General features: G+C 39.8%; 2 protein-coding genes across 9 annotated transcripts in view; both read left to right on the top strand.

The window, feature by feature from the left end:
- Positions 1 to 4,006, top strand: part of pou2f1b (POU class 2 homeobox 1b) — a 28,224-nt gene extending 24,218 nt beyond the window's left edge. For 6 of the 7 annotated variants that reach the window (XM_086052308.1, XM_086052305.1, XM_086052304.1 and 3 more), the window contains exon 14: positions 665 to 4,006. In XM_086052308.1, the coding sequence (XP_085908434.1) occupies positions 665 to 936 (272 nt within the window). In that variant the 3' untranslated portion in view covers positions 937 to 4,006. The remainder of the gene's footprint in view (positions 1 to 664) is intronic. The other variant, XR_015089659.1, reaches the window with a different exon arrangement.
- Positions 4,007 to 12,059: 8,053 nt separating this feature from the next.
- Positions 12,060 to 17,882, top strand: LOC147136298 (lysosome-associated membrane glycoprotein 1-like). Of its 2 annotated transcripts, XR_015089531.1 has the most exons (8): positions 12,060 to 12,424; positions 13,873 to 14,057; positions 14,127 to 14,255; positions 14,370 to 14,436; positions 14,926 to 15,093; positions 15,831 to 15,971; positions 16,379 to 16,485; positions 17,632 to 17,882. XR_015089531.1 is itself a non-coding variant. In XM_086051453.1 (7 exons), exons 1-6 carry the CDS (start codon positions 12,364 to 12,366, stop codon positions 15,968 to 15,970), a joined length of 750 nt encoding a protein of 249 aa, XP_085907579.1. In that variant the 5' UTR covers positions 12,060 to 12,363; the 3' UTR covers position 15,971; positions 16,379 to 17,882. The 2 variants fall into 2 exon arrangements, 1 of the variants encoding a protein (XP_085907579.1); XM_086051453.1 differs by having other exon boundaries at positions 16,379 to 17,882.
- Positions 17,883 to 17,884: the final 2 nt, after the last annotated feature.

The following is a 17,884-nucleotide window of genomic DNA, read 5'->3' as shown; positions in this document are numbered from 1 at the left end:
AGTTGTGTTTTTATCGTTAATATTCTGCAGCGTTCAGCCTCCTGCATCCTTCTCCCATCAATGCAATTGAATGATTTGAGTCTCAAATTACATTCCCTCATGCAGTATGGTCAAACTTGAGTTTGCGCTGAAATTTAGCATAATGAAGCTCACATTTTAGCAAATAAAGATTTTTTTAAAATGTGGCTGCACGTTGTATCAATTTTAAACTGTGATCATGATTTTGCCTGCCACGATTATGTTCTTGCTTCTGTTGATTTGCACATCTTGATTGCATTCAGTTCTTTTTTTCTATCATTTCTCAAGTTTCATTTTGCATTGAAAACCGTTTGTATATTTTCTCTTGAAAATGTGTCCAATAAAAATAGATGTGTTCATTTTGGCCGTAATTGTGCAGCCTTAATTATAAACCACACAGACTATATACTTTGTTTCCTCAAATTGTGGCCTCCAGTCTGATAGACACCATGTCTCCGTTAGTCGTACACTGGAACACATAAATGCCTCGCCCCAAATAAGCGGTTGAGTTGAGTATGTAAGTGTTGGTGGTTGAGGCTCCACCATTTTATTCCGAAATATAAACATCACTGTTCAAATTCTAGACACATCTGTCATTTTTTTTTTTGTCGGGCACCAGACAACTTTCTTATTCTTCACCCTACAGCCCTGGCGTCAAGCGGCACAATCCCAATAACGGCACTGGACGGCAGCAACTTGCTGTTCGCCAACGCATCTGGCAGCAGCGCGCCCAACCTGGTGACCACGCCGCTATTCCTCAACCCCCAGAACCTGTCGCTGCTCACCAGCAACCCCGTCAGCCTGGTGTCGGCCGGGGCGGGCGGGCTGCAGGTCACCGCCGACGCTCATCACCAGGTCTCCACGGCCGCTGTGCCTGTGCAAGCCACGACCATTACCACTGCCTCCAAGGCGCAGTGAGTCCGGCTGCATCCGGAATGAACACCCTGTTTCTTGAGATGTGCATTGCTCTTCTCACACATGGCGCAGGAAATAGGCAAGGTCGTTTGATTTTTGTCTCTGCGCTTCACTAACAAACACATGTCCGCTCCATTGTATCTTGTTATTATTTAATCTAGTCACTTTTGCTTTCACCAACAAAAAACCACACATGGTTGTGTTTGACCTTTTTTCTTTCTGGGTCCTCCTCTTTTTAACCTTTATGATCTTTGGACACAGTAGCCAAATGGAGACTGGCTTCTTGAAGCAGGAAGATAATTTTCCCTTGATACTATCAAGCTCCTCACATTTTGAAAATATGTCCTTCTATTTCATGCAATATCACTTAACATCTTTTCTGAACAACTTCTGGAAAAAAAAAGAAAAAAAAAAAGATTTTACTCTTAATACTAACCTCATAATACATATTATCACTAACGGGGATCAACTTTTATGTCTTTTTGGAACAGGCCTTGACATAAATCATATCAGTTTTATTTTCATAGTGTTTCTTAATGTATTTAATTTAATTTTTTTCAACTTTTCCCACCTTTGCAAGTCTAATAAGTTAAGATTTAAATATCTTTTTTTAAATTTTTTTTTAAGGTGGTTGGAAGGCTTTAAAAACAAGTAATAAGTGGCCGATATAAAGGTTATCATTGCTTTAAGGAGCGCAGGGACCTGTTGGGTCTCTATGAGTTTCTCTTTCTGGAAACACTGACTTTTAACAGCCTGCGAGCTTGTTAAAAATGTTGCCGATTGTAGACACTGATGGAAAATGACTGAAAACTTTCAACAGCTTGAAAAACACATGGAGTGAAACAGTTGTTAAAGACGGAGGTCGGACGTCTCCGTGTGTTGTGTAAAGCTCAGAGTGACACTGAGACTTAAATAACCAAATGATCCACAAGGCTCAGCGGTTTGAACTAACATCACCTGTCAGGGGGTGTGGTCATCACACTAAATGTAGGGTGATGTTGACTAAATAGGTTTTTTTCTATCCTATCTTTTTCTTTGTAATGGTAGTACCGTCGTATCTACTTGTGCACAGTATCTGTACCAAAAAACTGGATTGATGAGCTGTTGTGGGAGAAATTACCTTTTCTTTTCCCTTTTGTCTGCGGTCGTCGAGTGGCTGCATACTTTAAGATATACCAAAAATATTTGTTAAAATAATTGTAGTCGGTGTAGTTTAGTCAATATATTTATGAACAGAATCTCTCTTCATTTTGTCAGCGGAATATAAAAATGCAATATTTTTAATCGTTTTCCAAAGATTACCTTTTTTTTTTTTTTTTTTTTTGTCTTTCATAGATTATAATTGGCAGCACAATTGACCAAAAACGAAGGAAGGGCTGGGTTGGAGCATGACAAACTCGTTTCCTATTTTTATTTCACTGGGCCTCGCCCAAACATTTGCTGCCAGAGCCATTTGATGGCCCTGTTTTAACCGTTTTAGTAGCATCTTTTGGGTGTCTGAGAAGCAGGAAAAACTCCTTTTATAGGGGGGGTTGTACTAATATTTCAGCCATAAAACAACAGCTTGAACCAAAGTGGTTTTCCTTAATAGCGGCTGTGCTTGTCTGAGCACTCCAGTTGCTGTTCACAAATGTCAGCACCCGCTTTTCTTGATCTGTTGCAGTTGGAGAGGACGGATGGAATGCCAACTTTAACAGCCTGCTCCTCCTCTGTTTTCTAGCTTTATTCACACACAAGTGCAGGCTTTGTGGCTCTGGAGTCTGGAAGGCTCCACTATGTCGACACTAGGGATGGGCATTGGAATTGAATTGAATTGAATTTGGAGATTAAACGCGTCTCAAAGCAATTGAAATTGAATGCACTTCTGGTGGATTCATTTTCACCTACTGTCTAAAGAAAATCTGACATTATCTTAAGCATATATCCAAGATATGGAAAATAGATTTCATGACATAGAGATTCCTCCGTTGCATTCAAATTTTATTGATTGTATTTTATTATCTTTTAACTGTCATAACATAATTGGTTAATAGAAGAATTTGGTTTGTCTGGAATTGGTGTTGATATATAGTGTCCCTGAAGCAATTGGGGCAAATTGGAGTGCACTAAGTGGCTGCAACCAACAGAGGTGCCATTGATTCTAGTTTGCTCCTCTAAACAAGAGTTCAAAACATTCAGAGAGTATTTCCCATTCAAACAAATATAGGTTTAGTTATTGTTTCTCCATGACTGATTAAGTACAGTAAATTTGGTAAAATGCTTATCCCTAGACGTAACCATGGTGAGCAAAGGCTCTCATCAAGGTCCACGCTTTGTTCTTTACAAAAAAATAACCATTGATAAATCGTTCAAGCTAATTTTGTCAAATGCCCATCCGTAGTCCACACAGGGTGTAGATTTGATCATTGCTACCATTTGAACCAGCATGTAAGCATTGCAATGCCCCAAACGTTCTCAGAGAGGTTTGGCTTCTATTAGTCACTGCAGCTTTTTGGCTGAGTACTGTTATGAGCCACATATTCAATTAAACCCCACACAATAACGTCACTGTTCTGCTGCTTCTGACTAACAAGATAGCAGTGATTAGGAAATCCCTGAGCGTGTAGGCAGCGATATATCCTCTTGTACTTATTTTCTGTCAACTAATTTTGACTGAATATACCTCAGCAGCACTTAAACATAAGGTTCACATTTTTAGAAATTTGTGTGTAGAACAGTGTGGAATGTATAAGTAGCGTTTGGTTCGTCATTCACAAGTTATCCTGCTACATAGGAACCGTACATAATAGGACAACTACTGCTTTTTCTAGTACTACTATTTAATTTTTCTCTTCGGCGGTTTCATGGTGATTGACGAAGAGATAATTCTTGCCAAAGTAATAGCCTTTCTCTTTGCAGCTTGGCCGGCTTATGGCTGCTCGTGTCTTTGAGGCCGCCACGCACCGATGGAGGCCAGTTGTATTCCGCTGCCGTTTGTAGTCACGCGACATCCGAACGCATTTGCGAGACAAACCGGATGCCATCGGTGCCATAGGATGTTACTGATATATTTATCCGAGGAAAGACCTAAGAATCAGAGAAATTTTCTTTTCTTAATTTTATATATATATATATATATATGTATATGTATATATATACTGTATATATATATGTATGTGTATATATATATACTGTATATATATATGTATGTGTATATATATACTGTATATATATATATACTGTATGTGTATATATATACTGTATGTATATGTATATATATATATGTATGTATATATATATATATATATATATGTATGTATATATATATATATATATATATATATATATATATACTGTATGTATATATAAACATGTGTAAGATATTCATATTTTATATTTGAACCTGTATGTTACTCAGACTGAATGTAGTGTTTATGACTCCCCAAAAAATTGCCCCAAATCTTCCTATTTTATTTTATTTTATTTTTTTTTATTGTCAAAACCCAAAAAAAAAAAAGAGAAAAAAAAACACTGCGGTGGGTGCGCCAGTCATTAGTCAATGACATGACAATGTCTGTCTGTCTGCTGGGTGGAGGTGCTCTGACGCACAGGTCGTCTGGCTGGTAGAGTGGAGACTCCGAAGTATGTTTCTTTTAAAATGTATATGTTAATTTTTTTTTGTTGAGTCATTTTGGACTTGATTTGCTGTGCTATTTCAAACAATCATTTTTTATTTTATCTTTTTTTTATTTTATTTTTTATTTTATGCCTTTAACTGATTTGTATGATATGAGAGGGCACGATCACTGGCTTTCTTAGTTTGACAAAGACGATAAATGTTATCATTTATGCCTTATTGTTACGGTAGATGACATGATTGCATTGTAGCGTGTGTGTGTGTCTGTCTGTTTGAGCTTAGTGTTGCCAGGTGCATTGTCACTGACACAATACAGTGTACTTCGGCCATTTTGAGTGCGAGATGCTTACTTTGCTACCTATGTATTTTAGGTGTGACTCAAACAATGCCTGTAAGAAAAGCTTTACTAATAATTCCAACAGGTAGGCACGTGTATGTGTATGAGTGAGCATTGTAGAGTTTAGAAACGCATTCTGCAAACCATTGTGCGTTTTTTCACCAATTACTTTTTCAAGATTGGATATGGAGTAGGGATGGGCATAATAATCCTTTAATCTTAGAATTTGTTGATTCTTTGGAAATGATTGTAGATTGCTATTTTCTACCATGTCTTGAAGCAATTGGGGCAAAATAAAGTACACTTCTTTGCTGCCACCAACAGATTTGCCATTGGTTCAGACTAGTTTGCACCTCCAAACAGGAATGCAGAAAGCTTTTCCTCTACCTTTGAAACGTAATGTATTTTCCAGACTATAGGCCGCTATTTGTTTCCCATTCTTTGAACCCTTCCACTTTTAATGTGATGTGATTTTATTTACGAATTTTTACTGACATTCTTCAAGCCGCGAATAGGTTTAACCATAATCTCGTCACATCTGACCAATGAAATTACCGAACACGCCACAGTGGACCAATAAAACTGTCCGAGTCCTCCCTCGTACTGAATATTCATCAGCCATTTGCGGCGGGAATGCGCATGTGTATGGGCCAGCGGGTGACACGGGAGTGGATTTTCAATCCCGTCCCATCGCACTCCCACCAAAAAATCATGTCCCAGACCATTGTATTAAAATAAGAAAATCATGTCCCATCCCAGTGAATACAATACAACTTTGCTTATATAGTGCATTCCATAAACAGCCACACCTGTAACAAAGCACTTTACATTACCACAACAAAATAGCAATAATATAACAAGTGAAAGCAATAAATTAAAACACAAAATACTATATACAATAGACACCGGAGAACAGCAGAAAACTGTCAGTCTCACGTCGGATCAAAAGCCAAAGAATAGAAATGTGTCTTCAAACGGATTTTTAAAATGGACACAGGGGCTACTCCCATCCCGTCCTGCTCCCATTCAGAATGATTCCCACTCCTATAACGCTCCCATTTTGGAGGTCAGCTAGATTAACAAAAAAAAAAAATGAACAAACTAAATAGGTGCGCTACTGTTAAAGGAGCAATTGAGAGCAAAAAGAAAAATCTTGAGTTGAGATTAATGAGCACAGGGAATGAGTGCCATAAATACGGCCATCTCTGCAGTGTGACTGACCCCCATCTCTCTGTTGTTTGTTTGGTGACCGACTCTCACCATCACTGGTAACGGACAACAGGTTAGCAAGTCCGGCCATGGAGTGATATCCTTTCATGGGCTTATATAAATCTGTGCATTCCCTGTGTCTCCCCTAATACGTAACAAACTTGTTTCCAAAGACTGCGCTGCTGCGTGGGCAAACTTGTAAGCGAATTTGCCTCGTGTGACAACAAAAGTGACTGAAGTAGGTTCTGGGTAGTTACTGTGTAACTAGCTGCATTAGGCATTGTTTGGGGGGGAAAAAAACGCATCTACTCGTTTAAGGTAAATGTTTTTGTTTTTTTTAATCCATCTGTTTGACCTCTTTCTTTGGCAATTTCCCATATTACAACGTCAAGACCCGTGGCTAGACAGCTTTTAATCAAGTGCGTTTTATAGTCTGGAAATTACTTTCTGTGTGTGTGTGTGTGTGTGTTGTGTTTAAATTCAAATTCGGTGAAATCCTTTTTGAACTTTTCTTGTGGAGTGCCCCAAGGCTCAAACCTATGGCTACTATTTCTTTCATTCTGAATATTTGAAAAACTAACATTCATTCAATTAAGTGTATTTTTCTACATTCGATCAAGGAAATGTTAAATGCCCATCCCTATTTTCACTTGTTGGTGACACTCTTGTTACATGGTTTCAGACTTGCCCTAGTTTGTCGACTGGCTTTGCTTCAACGCTTCATTTCGATCACATGTTGCAGATCCCGGTGGATCGGTGCGTTAAGTGACCCACCACACTTTTTTTTTTTTTTTTTTTTTTGTAATGTTGACAGATGAAGCGTAGGTGCACCAGTATACCTCATTTCTAACTCAAATCTGAGTGAAACCTGCTTTAACCTACTTATGAAATTGTTTGAAAACAAATGAACGTGTCATCGGAGAAGCCCGCTCATTCTTGATGTGAATCGTCCTCCACAAGGGGTGCACACCAGTACTCATGAATGTTTTGCTTTCTTTAACAATGTTTCTCGCACACCTTTCCTTTTTTGAATTACTAACCCTTTTAAGTTTGACAATCCTGCTAATGTTCTAACTGTAACCTGGTGTGCATGCTTTATCAGCCCCCTCCCTTTCCTCCCACCGGCTTTGCAAGGTGGCGCCATCCCGTGGTAACAACATTAACCAAAGACTAATAACTGATTGTACATGAATGTGGCCCACCCTCTTGCCTCACTGCTCCTCATCGAGCGCTCACCCACTCGTGTTTGGGGTTCATTAGCTTTGACTGCTTGCGAATGTTTTCGCCACGGTCGGTGCTGCGGTTTTCAGTGCCTGTGGGTGGGCAGGAGTACCCAGAGAGGGTTGGGAGGCGGGTGGTTGAGAGGGCTTCTTTGACGGACACCTCTTTGTGGTAGCTGGGTGATGTTTGTTAATACACACTGAGGGTTAATCCTGTGCACACTGTACATGCTCAGGACTCCATGTCTGTCTGTCTGTCTGTCTTAAGCGCTGTTGCTAGAATCCACATTTCGCCCTTTGTCTTTCTCTCTCAAGGACTTTGGTTAAAAAAATACAAATAAAAAATAAAGGAAAAAAAAAAAGTATCCGTCCCAGGACATACAATCCTGGAGTGACACATCCCATACCCACTAGATTTCACTGCTGTAAACACGCATCACCGTCCCGTCCTACCTTCCTTCCTTCCTTCATTCCTTCCTTCATTCCCTTCCCTCCCACACTCATTCACTACAGACTGATCAACTGTGACACTATGCACCCCCCCCGCGGGGCATTCAGTGACACTTTGCTCAACGCTTTACTCCCAAGTGAGACGTCGGGAATCCTCACAAGCGCTATAAATCCCAAAGCAAAACTCCAAATATTTTAAACTTTTTTTGTGTGTGTGTGTGGACAAAACGCGGATACCAAAGATATCGCTGTCAACTGTCTCTCTCTTCCTAACCGCCCTGCAGCATGTGTATTAAGAGACAAACCCAGCACTGGCTTTGAGTCCAAGCCTCAGTAATTCCAAAGCTTAGATGTATATTTTGATATATTTCTGTCAAGAAAAAAAAAAACAACTGTGTGGAATAATAGTTTGTTTCATGTTTGTTGTCATTTTTGTTTCTCTCTCTCTCTTTGTCGCAGCATGGAACTAATTGCAGAACTGTCTCACTAGGTTGAAGACATTGTATTTTTGTATGTTTTTGGGCGTGTTGTGCGATATCAGCCCAAGTGACCATGGCTTTTATCAAGAAAGATAAAATAAGATGAAAAATGATAAGAAAAAAAAGCAAATGTGTACATATTCTGTCTATCTTCAGAAAGGCATTGTGTAAAACTACTCACAGTGGACACTTGGGCTCATGTAAAGGAATGTTTCCCCATCCGTTTTTCTTACTCTGCAGTCTAATCTTTCTAACAGAACTCTTTAAACAAAGAGTTACCATCTTGGACTAAAAACACTGAGGGACACTGTTCCGAAAAGTGAAAATACAAAGAAAAAAAAAGAAAAAAAAACGCCTCCAGTCATGGTGGCATAGAACTGAAAGACTGTGTAGGAGTTTAAAGTATGTGAATCAGGATACATAGTAGATTTTGATGCATTTGTCTGCTGTATTTTATTTTATTTTTTAACACATATATAAATCTTTTACTGTAAGTGTACAGTTCTCTTTTGTTGTAAACATCATTAAACCATTTTCAAGTGTTTTGACATGCGCTTGTTTTGTATTTTTTTTGTAATGTTGAATGCTGACACAGTCACCAGGGATAATAATGTTCACTAACACACAACTTTTAAGTAAACAACTCTATGTGATGCAGGAGGACAAACGACAGTAGCACCTTGAGATACGAGCCTAATTATTTGGAGACCAAACTCGTAGCTCAAAACACTCATATCTCAAATCATCTTTCCCCATTAAAATTAATGGAAATGCCATCAACCTCCCATCTTTTTTTTAAAAATGTGTTTATAATGAAAATAGTAGTCTGTGCGATTGATTGGCAACCGATTCAGGGTGTCCCCCGCCTACTGCCCGAAGACAGCTGGGATAGGCTCCAGCATGCCCGCGACCCTTGTGAGGATAAGCGGTATAGATAATGGATCAATAGTAATCTATGATATCGTACTTAAAGAGGAATTCAACCACGCGACCCTTGTGAGGATAAGCAGTATAGATAATGGATCAGTAGTAGCCTATGATATCGTACTTAAATAGGAATTCAACCAATACATTTTTTTCAGGAATATGTTCTATGCAGGCCCGCTTGTTGAAACAAGGCATTCTGATTAATATTGCATTTGTGGAATATGAGAAATCCAGCCATTTTTATCTATCTTAGCGGGCGGCTGTTTTGTTACTTCTGGCGCCTGAAAATGAGATCACAGTTGCTCAAGGCTCAGATAACGACCGACCAATCATGGCTCAGCTTCAGAAAACAGGTGAGCTGTGATTGGTTATTACCTGAGCTCGGAGCAACTGTGATGTCATTTTCAGTCGGCAAAAGTGTCAAAACAGCTGCCCGCTGAGATGCCTAACAGCAGGTGCATTTTGCGAACATATTCTGGAAAAAAAATGTTTGAGTTGACTTATAAAAACATTGACCTAATTGAATAGAAGATGCATGTGTTTTGTTGTGGGGTTTTTTGCCACATTTTTTGCCTCAATTCAATGGGCATTGTACTGCTTCTTGGTTTGTGCGACTTGGCCATTTGGGGGCAGTACAATACAGAAATAGTTACTGGCATGGTGCCGAAAGCTCCTATGTCATAATTTGGAAAATTACATATTTTTCCACACATCTGTATTATTGGTCAGCCCACACGTTTATAAAATATTGACCAATTTAAACTATTGGAAATGTCTTTGACGATGCAGTGTTAATGGTTGAACAAAAATGCCGTTTTGGGGGTCTCCTGAAAGATGATTTTGGAGGTACAAGGATTCCGCCTACATAAAGTATGCAGTCACAACAACCACAGTAATGTTAGTTATTCTTTGCAGCGGATAAAGGATTTTTTTTTTTTAAAATCTGTCTACATGTGTTGCTGCACTGTTTGTGTTCATATATCCTTTCCTCAAAGCACAAAATTGGCTGGATGGCTCATTTCTCCAAAAACTTAACTGATTCTGAATCTGCCCTTTTCACAGTCCAGATATTGAATCCGAGGAACACATATATACATATATATTATATTATATTACATTATATTATATAATATATATTTTTTCAAACATTAGGGTAAAAGAGGGTCTGAGAATGTCTAGCAGTGAATGAAATGAGTCAATTAGATGCAAGGATGTTCTAATTAGTTAGCACTTGCTACCAAAACAAACATATGGTCCTGCATCTACCACCCAGCTTCTGACTCTAAAAAAAAATAAATAAATAAATAAATAAATTATATATATATATATATATATATATATATAATTTATTATATATATAATTTATTATATATTTAATATATTTATATAATAAATGTATATTATTTATATTATATTTATATATATATTATATATATTTCTTATATAATTTATATATATATATATATTTTTTTTTTTTTCAAACATTAGGGTAAGAGAATGTCCATCCATACATCCATTATCTGTACCGCTTCTCCTCACAAGGGTCGCGGGGCGTGCTGGAGCCTATCCCAGCTGTCTTTGGGCAGTAAGCGGGGGACACCCTGAACTGGTTGCCAGCCAATCGCAGGGCACACAGAGACAAACATCCGCACTCACAATCACACCTAGGGGCAATTTAGAGTATCCAATCAACTTACCATGCATGTTTTTGGATTGTGGGAGGAAACCGGAGTGCCCGGAGAAAACCCACGCAGGCACGGGGAGAACATGCAAACTCCACACAGGGAGGCCGGAGCCGGGATCGAACCCACGACCTCTGAACTGTGAGGCGGACGTGCTAACCAGTCAACCACCGTGCCGCCAGTAAGAGAATGTCTAGCAGTGAATGAGTCAATTAGATGCAAGGATGTTCTAATTAGTGCTAATTAGTTAGCACTTGCTACCAAAACAAATCTATGGTCCTGCAACTACCACCCAGCTTCTGACTCTTAAAAAAAAAAAAAAAAATCCAATTTGTAATGCAGTAACTGTGAAATGCGATTCATGTGAAATGTACCGGTAATCATGGTTTGAATCTCAGATTGGAACTTTCCGCGTGGAGTTTGCATGTTCTCTCCATGTGGGTTTCCTCCAGGCACTCTGGCTTCCTCCCATTCCATAAACATAGATGTTTGTGTCATTGAAGACTCCAAATTATCTCAAGGTGTGAATTTGAGTGTGAATGCTTATTTGTCTATATGTGTCATGCTGCTGCCTGTTGAACAGTCCAGGTTCTACCCAGCCTCTTGCCAAAGGAGCTTTTACTTTCAGTGCACGAGAAGAGGCGACAAGTTGTGGCAGGACAACTTTGAGCATGGCAACGTGCCTGCTCACAAAGATCTGAGCATCTAGTTCCTAGCCATGAAGTGCATTGTCGTGCTGGGGAAATATCCATAACCTGACTCAGTTTGATTGTTCCTCAGGGAACACTTTCACCTAATTTGTTGGAAAATTGTGATTTATTAATTGCATATACGGGGCGACACAAAAGAAGGAACTTTTAAAGCTTTTTAACAATGCTATAAAACCAAGAGTGATGGAAGAAAAATATTTTATTCATAGTTGAAACCTTAAATCATGCCATATAATAAACACTGATGGGATTTTCTTTATACGTATACAAACACGTCTTGTAGATGGCGTCCTCCTATACGTATGCATTAGAAAAATATCCCGTTTCTTTGAGTCACCCTGGATATCTTTGTTCTCTATGCCAACGACATTGATGGACAAGACATTTCATTGTTTTTCTATTAATGGTCAGTGATCAGTTCTATTGATTGACATGTCTGTCGTCAAATAAGAAACCGGCGCTTTTCGTCACGTGACTTCAAGGCGTTTTATAAGCAGGAGTCACATGATCCTGTTGTCAGCCTTTGGCCGTGCTCCATTACAACGAAGTCCAAGTCGAGCAGCGCAAACTCCGCAGCCGACACACGCTAACAGCCTTGCTCATTTAATTGGACTTTTGGGAGCAACGACAGCGCTTTGTCGTTTTCTGTCAGTGTCAAGGGCTTTAACCGCTTTCCCGGGCTCAATCTTGATGCTAAAGTTAGCATCCATTCAGTTAGCGCACTAGCTGTGTTAGCTCAAGTTGTTGTTGTCGAGCTCCTTTTCGACCACTATCTGACCGGCACCAACTGGGAGAAAAACATGACGACCACTGATGGTGTCCCAATACGGTGGCTGACATTTACCCTACATCTTATTTTAGGTATGTATTGATTTATCCGAGGTAAACAAAACACATTTTTGTCGACGTCACGCAAGTACGGAAGGTCACAAACGTAACGCACGTGACCAACAAGTTTAATGTAACTATCTTAAACAAATGTGTTTTTTGACGATAAAAAAAAAAAGAAAACATTCTGGTGGTTAAAAAAATAAGCACGATGTATTAGCGTAGTTAGGCTAGTATGTCAATAATACCACTTTTTATTAACTTGACTCATTTTGTTTTCATGGCTCTGTTGTGAGGTTTAAAACGTTTAATGGGAGCCCATAACTGATGTTACAAAGGAGTATGTATCGTCTTTATTTTTGCTATTTAATGCTTCGCAACCCTGTGTGGGAAAAGTACTTGCCCCCCCAAACTTCACAAATCCAAGCGTTTTCTGCAACTGGCAATGAGAACACCTGCGTGGAGATATTTTGGCCCACGCTTACCTCGCAGATTGGCTTTAATTGAGCAAAATTAGAGGGTTTGAGCATGAATGATTATTATAAGGTCACGCCACAGCATTCCAGTTGGATTCAAGTCTGGACTTGTACTAGGCCCGTCCAAAACCGTTTTTTAAGCCATTCAGAACTTGACTTGCGTACTAGACTTCAAGCTGTTTCTTTAATTCCGTTTTATTTATAAAATGGCCGGCACTTTGGAGTTTTCATCAGCCTCATGGTGCCTTACACAGTCGCACTCAAATGAGCACACACAAAAAAAGAAAACTTCTGATGATCGTGCCAGGTTACACTCACTCAAGAAAAAAGTACTCTCCTTGCACTCCCAGTCACCAGGGGTCACTGTGAATACACATTTATTTGCCAAGTAAATATAACTTTTTTTTGCATTTAATATACAACATTTTGAGAATTATCCACCTAAATTGATTAATCGTTTGTACTGTGATGTGCACATTTTTTGGAGCACCAGGTTAAATCCTTCCATTAGGAAGTCCAGAAAATGTAAAATATTCAGTTAGATTTTAGACTGCAAAAGTGTGAAGAAAGTAACGACACTGAATATTCTCTTTACTCATTCGCTGCCAGACATTTTTAGACCCTCTTTTACCCTAACGTTTGAAAAAATTAGAAAAAATCAAGCAGATTGGATAATGAATGAATGGATTGATAAATTCCTGGGATTGAATGGCTGAACTGTGAAAAGGCAATTCGTCCAGGGCAGTGAATGAGTTAAATGCTTAAATACGATTATAAAGATGCTTAAACATGAAATAATTGAAACTTGTTGCATTATCATCAATCTACAGTGCCAGTGCCTGTTATGGCAGTGCTTCTCACTCCGTCACCCATAAAGGCTTAATTTGGGGCCCTGTGTATGTGAAATGCGACTTGGAAAATTCTGACTATTTTTGTAATGAGAGCTATTGAAAATGGATGAATGCATTTGTTATATTCTGAACATACTGTGTGATGTGGCTCAAGGTGCTGTAGCCGTGCAGCAGAGTTTGGCTACCGTCCCACCGCCCAGCACTGAGGCGCCGCACAAGGAGCCCGGCAGACCGGAGACGGGGCACTACCAAGTGACCGGCACCAATGGCAGCGTGTGCTTGCTGGCGTACATGGGCCTCCAGCTCAACATTAGCTTCAGCTCCGCCTCCTTAAACCAGGTGCTTGTTGACACCCTTGTTTATCTCACCACGTCAGACGCTTAACCGTCCATCTCTCTAAATGCGCAGACGGTGCAGGACGTCGTTAACCTCGAGCCCAATACCACGAAGGCCTCCGGGTTGTGTGACGCAGACAGCGCCACGCTGCAACTCTTGGCGGATGTCAATAAAACCAACCTGACCTTTTTCTTCACTCTTGTGAGTTTCTCTGAGCTTACGCGTGCAGATGGTTATTACTGTTTGTGAAAGGGCCACAAGATGGCAGCACATGCAGAAGTACATATTTTGAACTGAATCTCATTTTCCCTCCAGAACACTACATCCAATAAGTACCACGTGAGTGCAATTTCTCTGTCAGCATCCTGGCCGGACATGAAAGGTGAGTCAACATTATGTACACCCATGTAATCGAAAGAAATGCAAAATCACTCGCTCTCGTGTGGTATTGCTCAATCGTTTGGTTTTGTTTAATCATCAAATTAGGTAGAATGCATTTGCATGTAATCATTACATGTTTAAATCCTTCCTTTTTTAAATTTAGTTTATGAAATTCATTTTAAAGCAGTTTTACTGCTTTACTATCTTATAATGAACACATTCATTCATTTTTGATGAGCACTTAGGTTCACTATGTAACTGTTTTTTGGTGTCATGATGGTGGTATTTGAAGAGTTAAATATTTTTGGGAGATGGTACTCGATGTAAAAAGTTTGAGAAATGCTGGATTGTTGGATAGATGTAATAAAGAATTTTAAATATTCAATAGCTTCAACCCTATAATACAGTACAGTGCTATTTTTCTTCAGAAATATGTTTGATGGTAACTGTTGGCAAAGTAGTAGTAAAACTGTCCTGTGTCGTTTATCAGAGCCCTTTTTGGCACGTAACAACAGCCTGGACTACCTTCGGGGAACCATGGGCTTCTCGTACATGTGCCGCGAGGAGCAGACTCTTAAAGTGGTCCAGGCCTTGTCCATTAACACTTTCCAGTTGCAGGTGCAGCCCTTCGGCCTCACCCAGAACAAGTTTGGCACAGGTGAACCACCTCCAGCTAGTGACTATTTTCCCTCACAAGTATTTTATTTTATTTTTCTTAACTCAATTCAATGCCAAAGAAATCTGTCTTTTCCAGAGCTGGGCATTCTGTCCCGGGGGCGGATCAGTCTGTCCCTCTGTCCTGGACAGACGCCCTTTTTTTGGGACGGAGGACGGGGGCGCGTGCGACAAGTTTATTAAACAAAAAAGGGACGGACTAAGCAAGGGCGCAGGTGGATTTTAGTCCGGCCCACTAAGCATCCCTCATGCGTGTGACGTGATCACGAGGCGGCTAAAGTTCATCTCAACCTACTCTGCGAAATGGGCAAATGACATAAATTGCCTCCGAACACTTCAAACGCGCCACTCTAAGCGTCTCTCCCGCAGCATCATGCAGGGATATTTTTTTATTTAATTATTTTTATTGGTGGGTGGGGCGGACGTAAGGACGGAACCACTTTAAAAGGATGAGGAGGGATGGGGTCAGAGGATGATCATTTTTATGAATAAGGACTGAGGGACGAGGACGGAAGGGTACCCGGGTCGCATACGGAGGACGGATGGCAAAAAAGGGTCAAGTGTCCAGCTCTGGTCTTTTCACAGTCCAGCCATTATAATCCCAGGATTTTATTTCATTATTCAAATTGTTTTCAAGTGTTTGGGTAAAAGAGGGTCTACTGTCTGGTACTGAATGAGTGAATTATTTGTCATTTTTGCCACCCCACTCCTCTCTCTTAGCTGAGCAGTGCCGGCTGGATGAAGACAACATGCTGATCGCAATTGTAGTCGGGGCGGCCCTGGCCGGCCTGGTCCTCATCGTGCTGGTTGCCTACCTCATCGGCAGAAGGAGGAGCCATGCCGGCTACCAGACCATCTGAGGTGGCATCCGCTCACATATGTAACCCGAGCCCTCCTCCTCCGTGATTAACCACTGTCACATTTAACATGCCACATACCCCCCGTGTGCTCCACACTACCGTATCCTTCCTTAACACCGGAATTAGATTTCATGATAATAATAAAAGGGATGTTAGATTTTTGTGAGAAAATAGCTGGTCAGCAAAGGAAGAATCTTCTTTATTATTGTATTCTATTTATGAGTTTTGTAAAGGGAATTGGGGATTTCAGGGCACGTGTTGCTTATTTTATTTTATTTTTTTGGGTGGCAACCTCAAATGGTTTTGTTTATTTAAAGGACAATAATCAGTGTTTGTTGTGGTGAAGACACTATGTTTTGGTTTGAGTTTTAACATTTACTTACATGTATTCACGACGTCTCTCTCTAGGACCTCAATGTCGGCTGCTTGTTAAGTCATGATTGTGAAGTCTCAGGAATGTTGTTGCATCCGTTACAAACGCACCAATGGCGGGGGCTGGCTGATTTGAAGAAAAGGTGATTATCGGTCCAACTTCGCAAAAATGTTACGCCGTTTCTGACAATGTCAGATAGTCAAGAGTCAGCTCAGCAGCTGAAACATGCGACAACACTCTGGCAGGACTACAACACTAAAGTTAGACGAGTTGAGAAAAAAGTCCTGGGTTATGATCCATTGCTCGAGTAGCTCATATAAATTAAGTACATTTTGTCAAATACCCTCAATCCATTTGTCATGCGGAATGCCCCAAGGTTAGGCCCTCTTTGTTTTTTGTTCTTTTAACTATTTAACTTTAAAATTGTGTAATTTAGTATGGCCATCGAACACATTTTGAAAGTTAAGAACAACAAAAAAATCAAGGGGACCTCCATGGCAATCTTGAGGCATTCTGCAAGACAAATAAGCGGTGGCCATTTGATGAAATAATGGTGAAACGAATGCTCGATTTATGCCATGACCTAACCTTAGTGTGGTCATCAATCTGGAGTTAAACTGTTAATTTCCATAATCGACCAAAAAAATGGACTCAAATCCCAATCGATAAATCCAGCTTTTGGTGTGGCTTGCATCAAGGCTCCCCGCTATCCACTTGTTTTATTGGTTAACTTAATTTAAAATAACATGGTAAATTTTGCGCGAATGCTGGGTGACGGCTCAATTAACTGAGTGCTAATTTCCCCCATTTTTGATCAAGCCAAATTTGTCAATCGTTGGATTTAACGTTTTGCTGGAGTGCCTCAAGGGTCCCCCCTGAGTCCAATTCAGATTTTTGTTTGGCTTTTTAACCTTCCAACATTTGACATCCATGTCAAGTTAAGCAATAAATCATGTTACACGTGATAATTTTTTTCACGAAATTCTTAAAAGGAATGTTGTCAAATGCTCCCCACCCCCAATATTAGCGATCAGGGCCTGAAAGCCATTTTCTTTCATGACTTTTTTTTTTTTTTTTTACCTGCAAAATGTTTTGACTACCGTTCTTAAATTAGCCCAGTTTAGCATAAATCTCTGGAAATTAGCATGTCCTTTTTCCTCACTTTGTTAGCGAAGATGAGTTTTCTGTTACACACCAACTTGTCGACTTTGTGCTGCACTCACTTAGAAAATTCAAGTGGCCAAATTGCTTACATCAGTGTTTTTTTTTTTCTTTGTTTTTTAACCAGTGCCTTTCCTGCTGCAACATGTGAAGTAATGTTAATACAGAGGTACCTGCTGTTTTCTTTCTCACATTTTCTTGGACAGAGCTGTATGTAGAAAATGCATCATCAACATGTCAGTGCTGAGAATTTTTTGTTTACCATATTGTTTACTGTTCCTCATCTGGATCCCGTTTGGTGTTTATTTTGTGTGTTGGTTTTAATGGATTGTTGAGATGTTTTCTAAATGACGGTCAATAAAAGTGATTTGAAAGTTGTT

This window comes from Filicampus tigris, chromosome 14 (assembly GCF_054856515.1).
Source record: "Filicampus tigris isolate MCC_2025a chromosome 14, RoL_Ftig_1.0, whole genome shotgun sequence".
Classification (NCBI taxonomy): domain Eukaryota; kingdom Metazoa; phylum Chordata; class Actinopteri; order Syngnathiformes; family Syngnathidae; genus Filicampus; species Filicampus tigris.
The sequence above is the reverse complement of the archived record's forward strand: the minus strand, read 5'-3'. Positions and strand labels throughout refer to the sequence as shown.

Bases quoted from the DNA above. Each gene is read 5' to 3' on its own strand.
- LOC147136298 (XM_086051453.1), top strand. From the start codon at position 12,364: ATGACGACCACTGATGGTGTCCCAATACGGTGGCTGACATTTACCCTA. The intron at 14,437-14,925 runs GTGAGTCAACAT...GTCGTTTATCAG, and splicing joins ATCCTGGCCGGACATGAAAG to AGCCCTTTTTGGCACGTAAC. The intron at 15,094-15,830 runs GTGAACCACCTC...CCTCTCTCTTAG, and splicing joins CCAGAACAAGTTTGGCACAG to CTGAGCAGTGCCGGCTGGAT.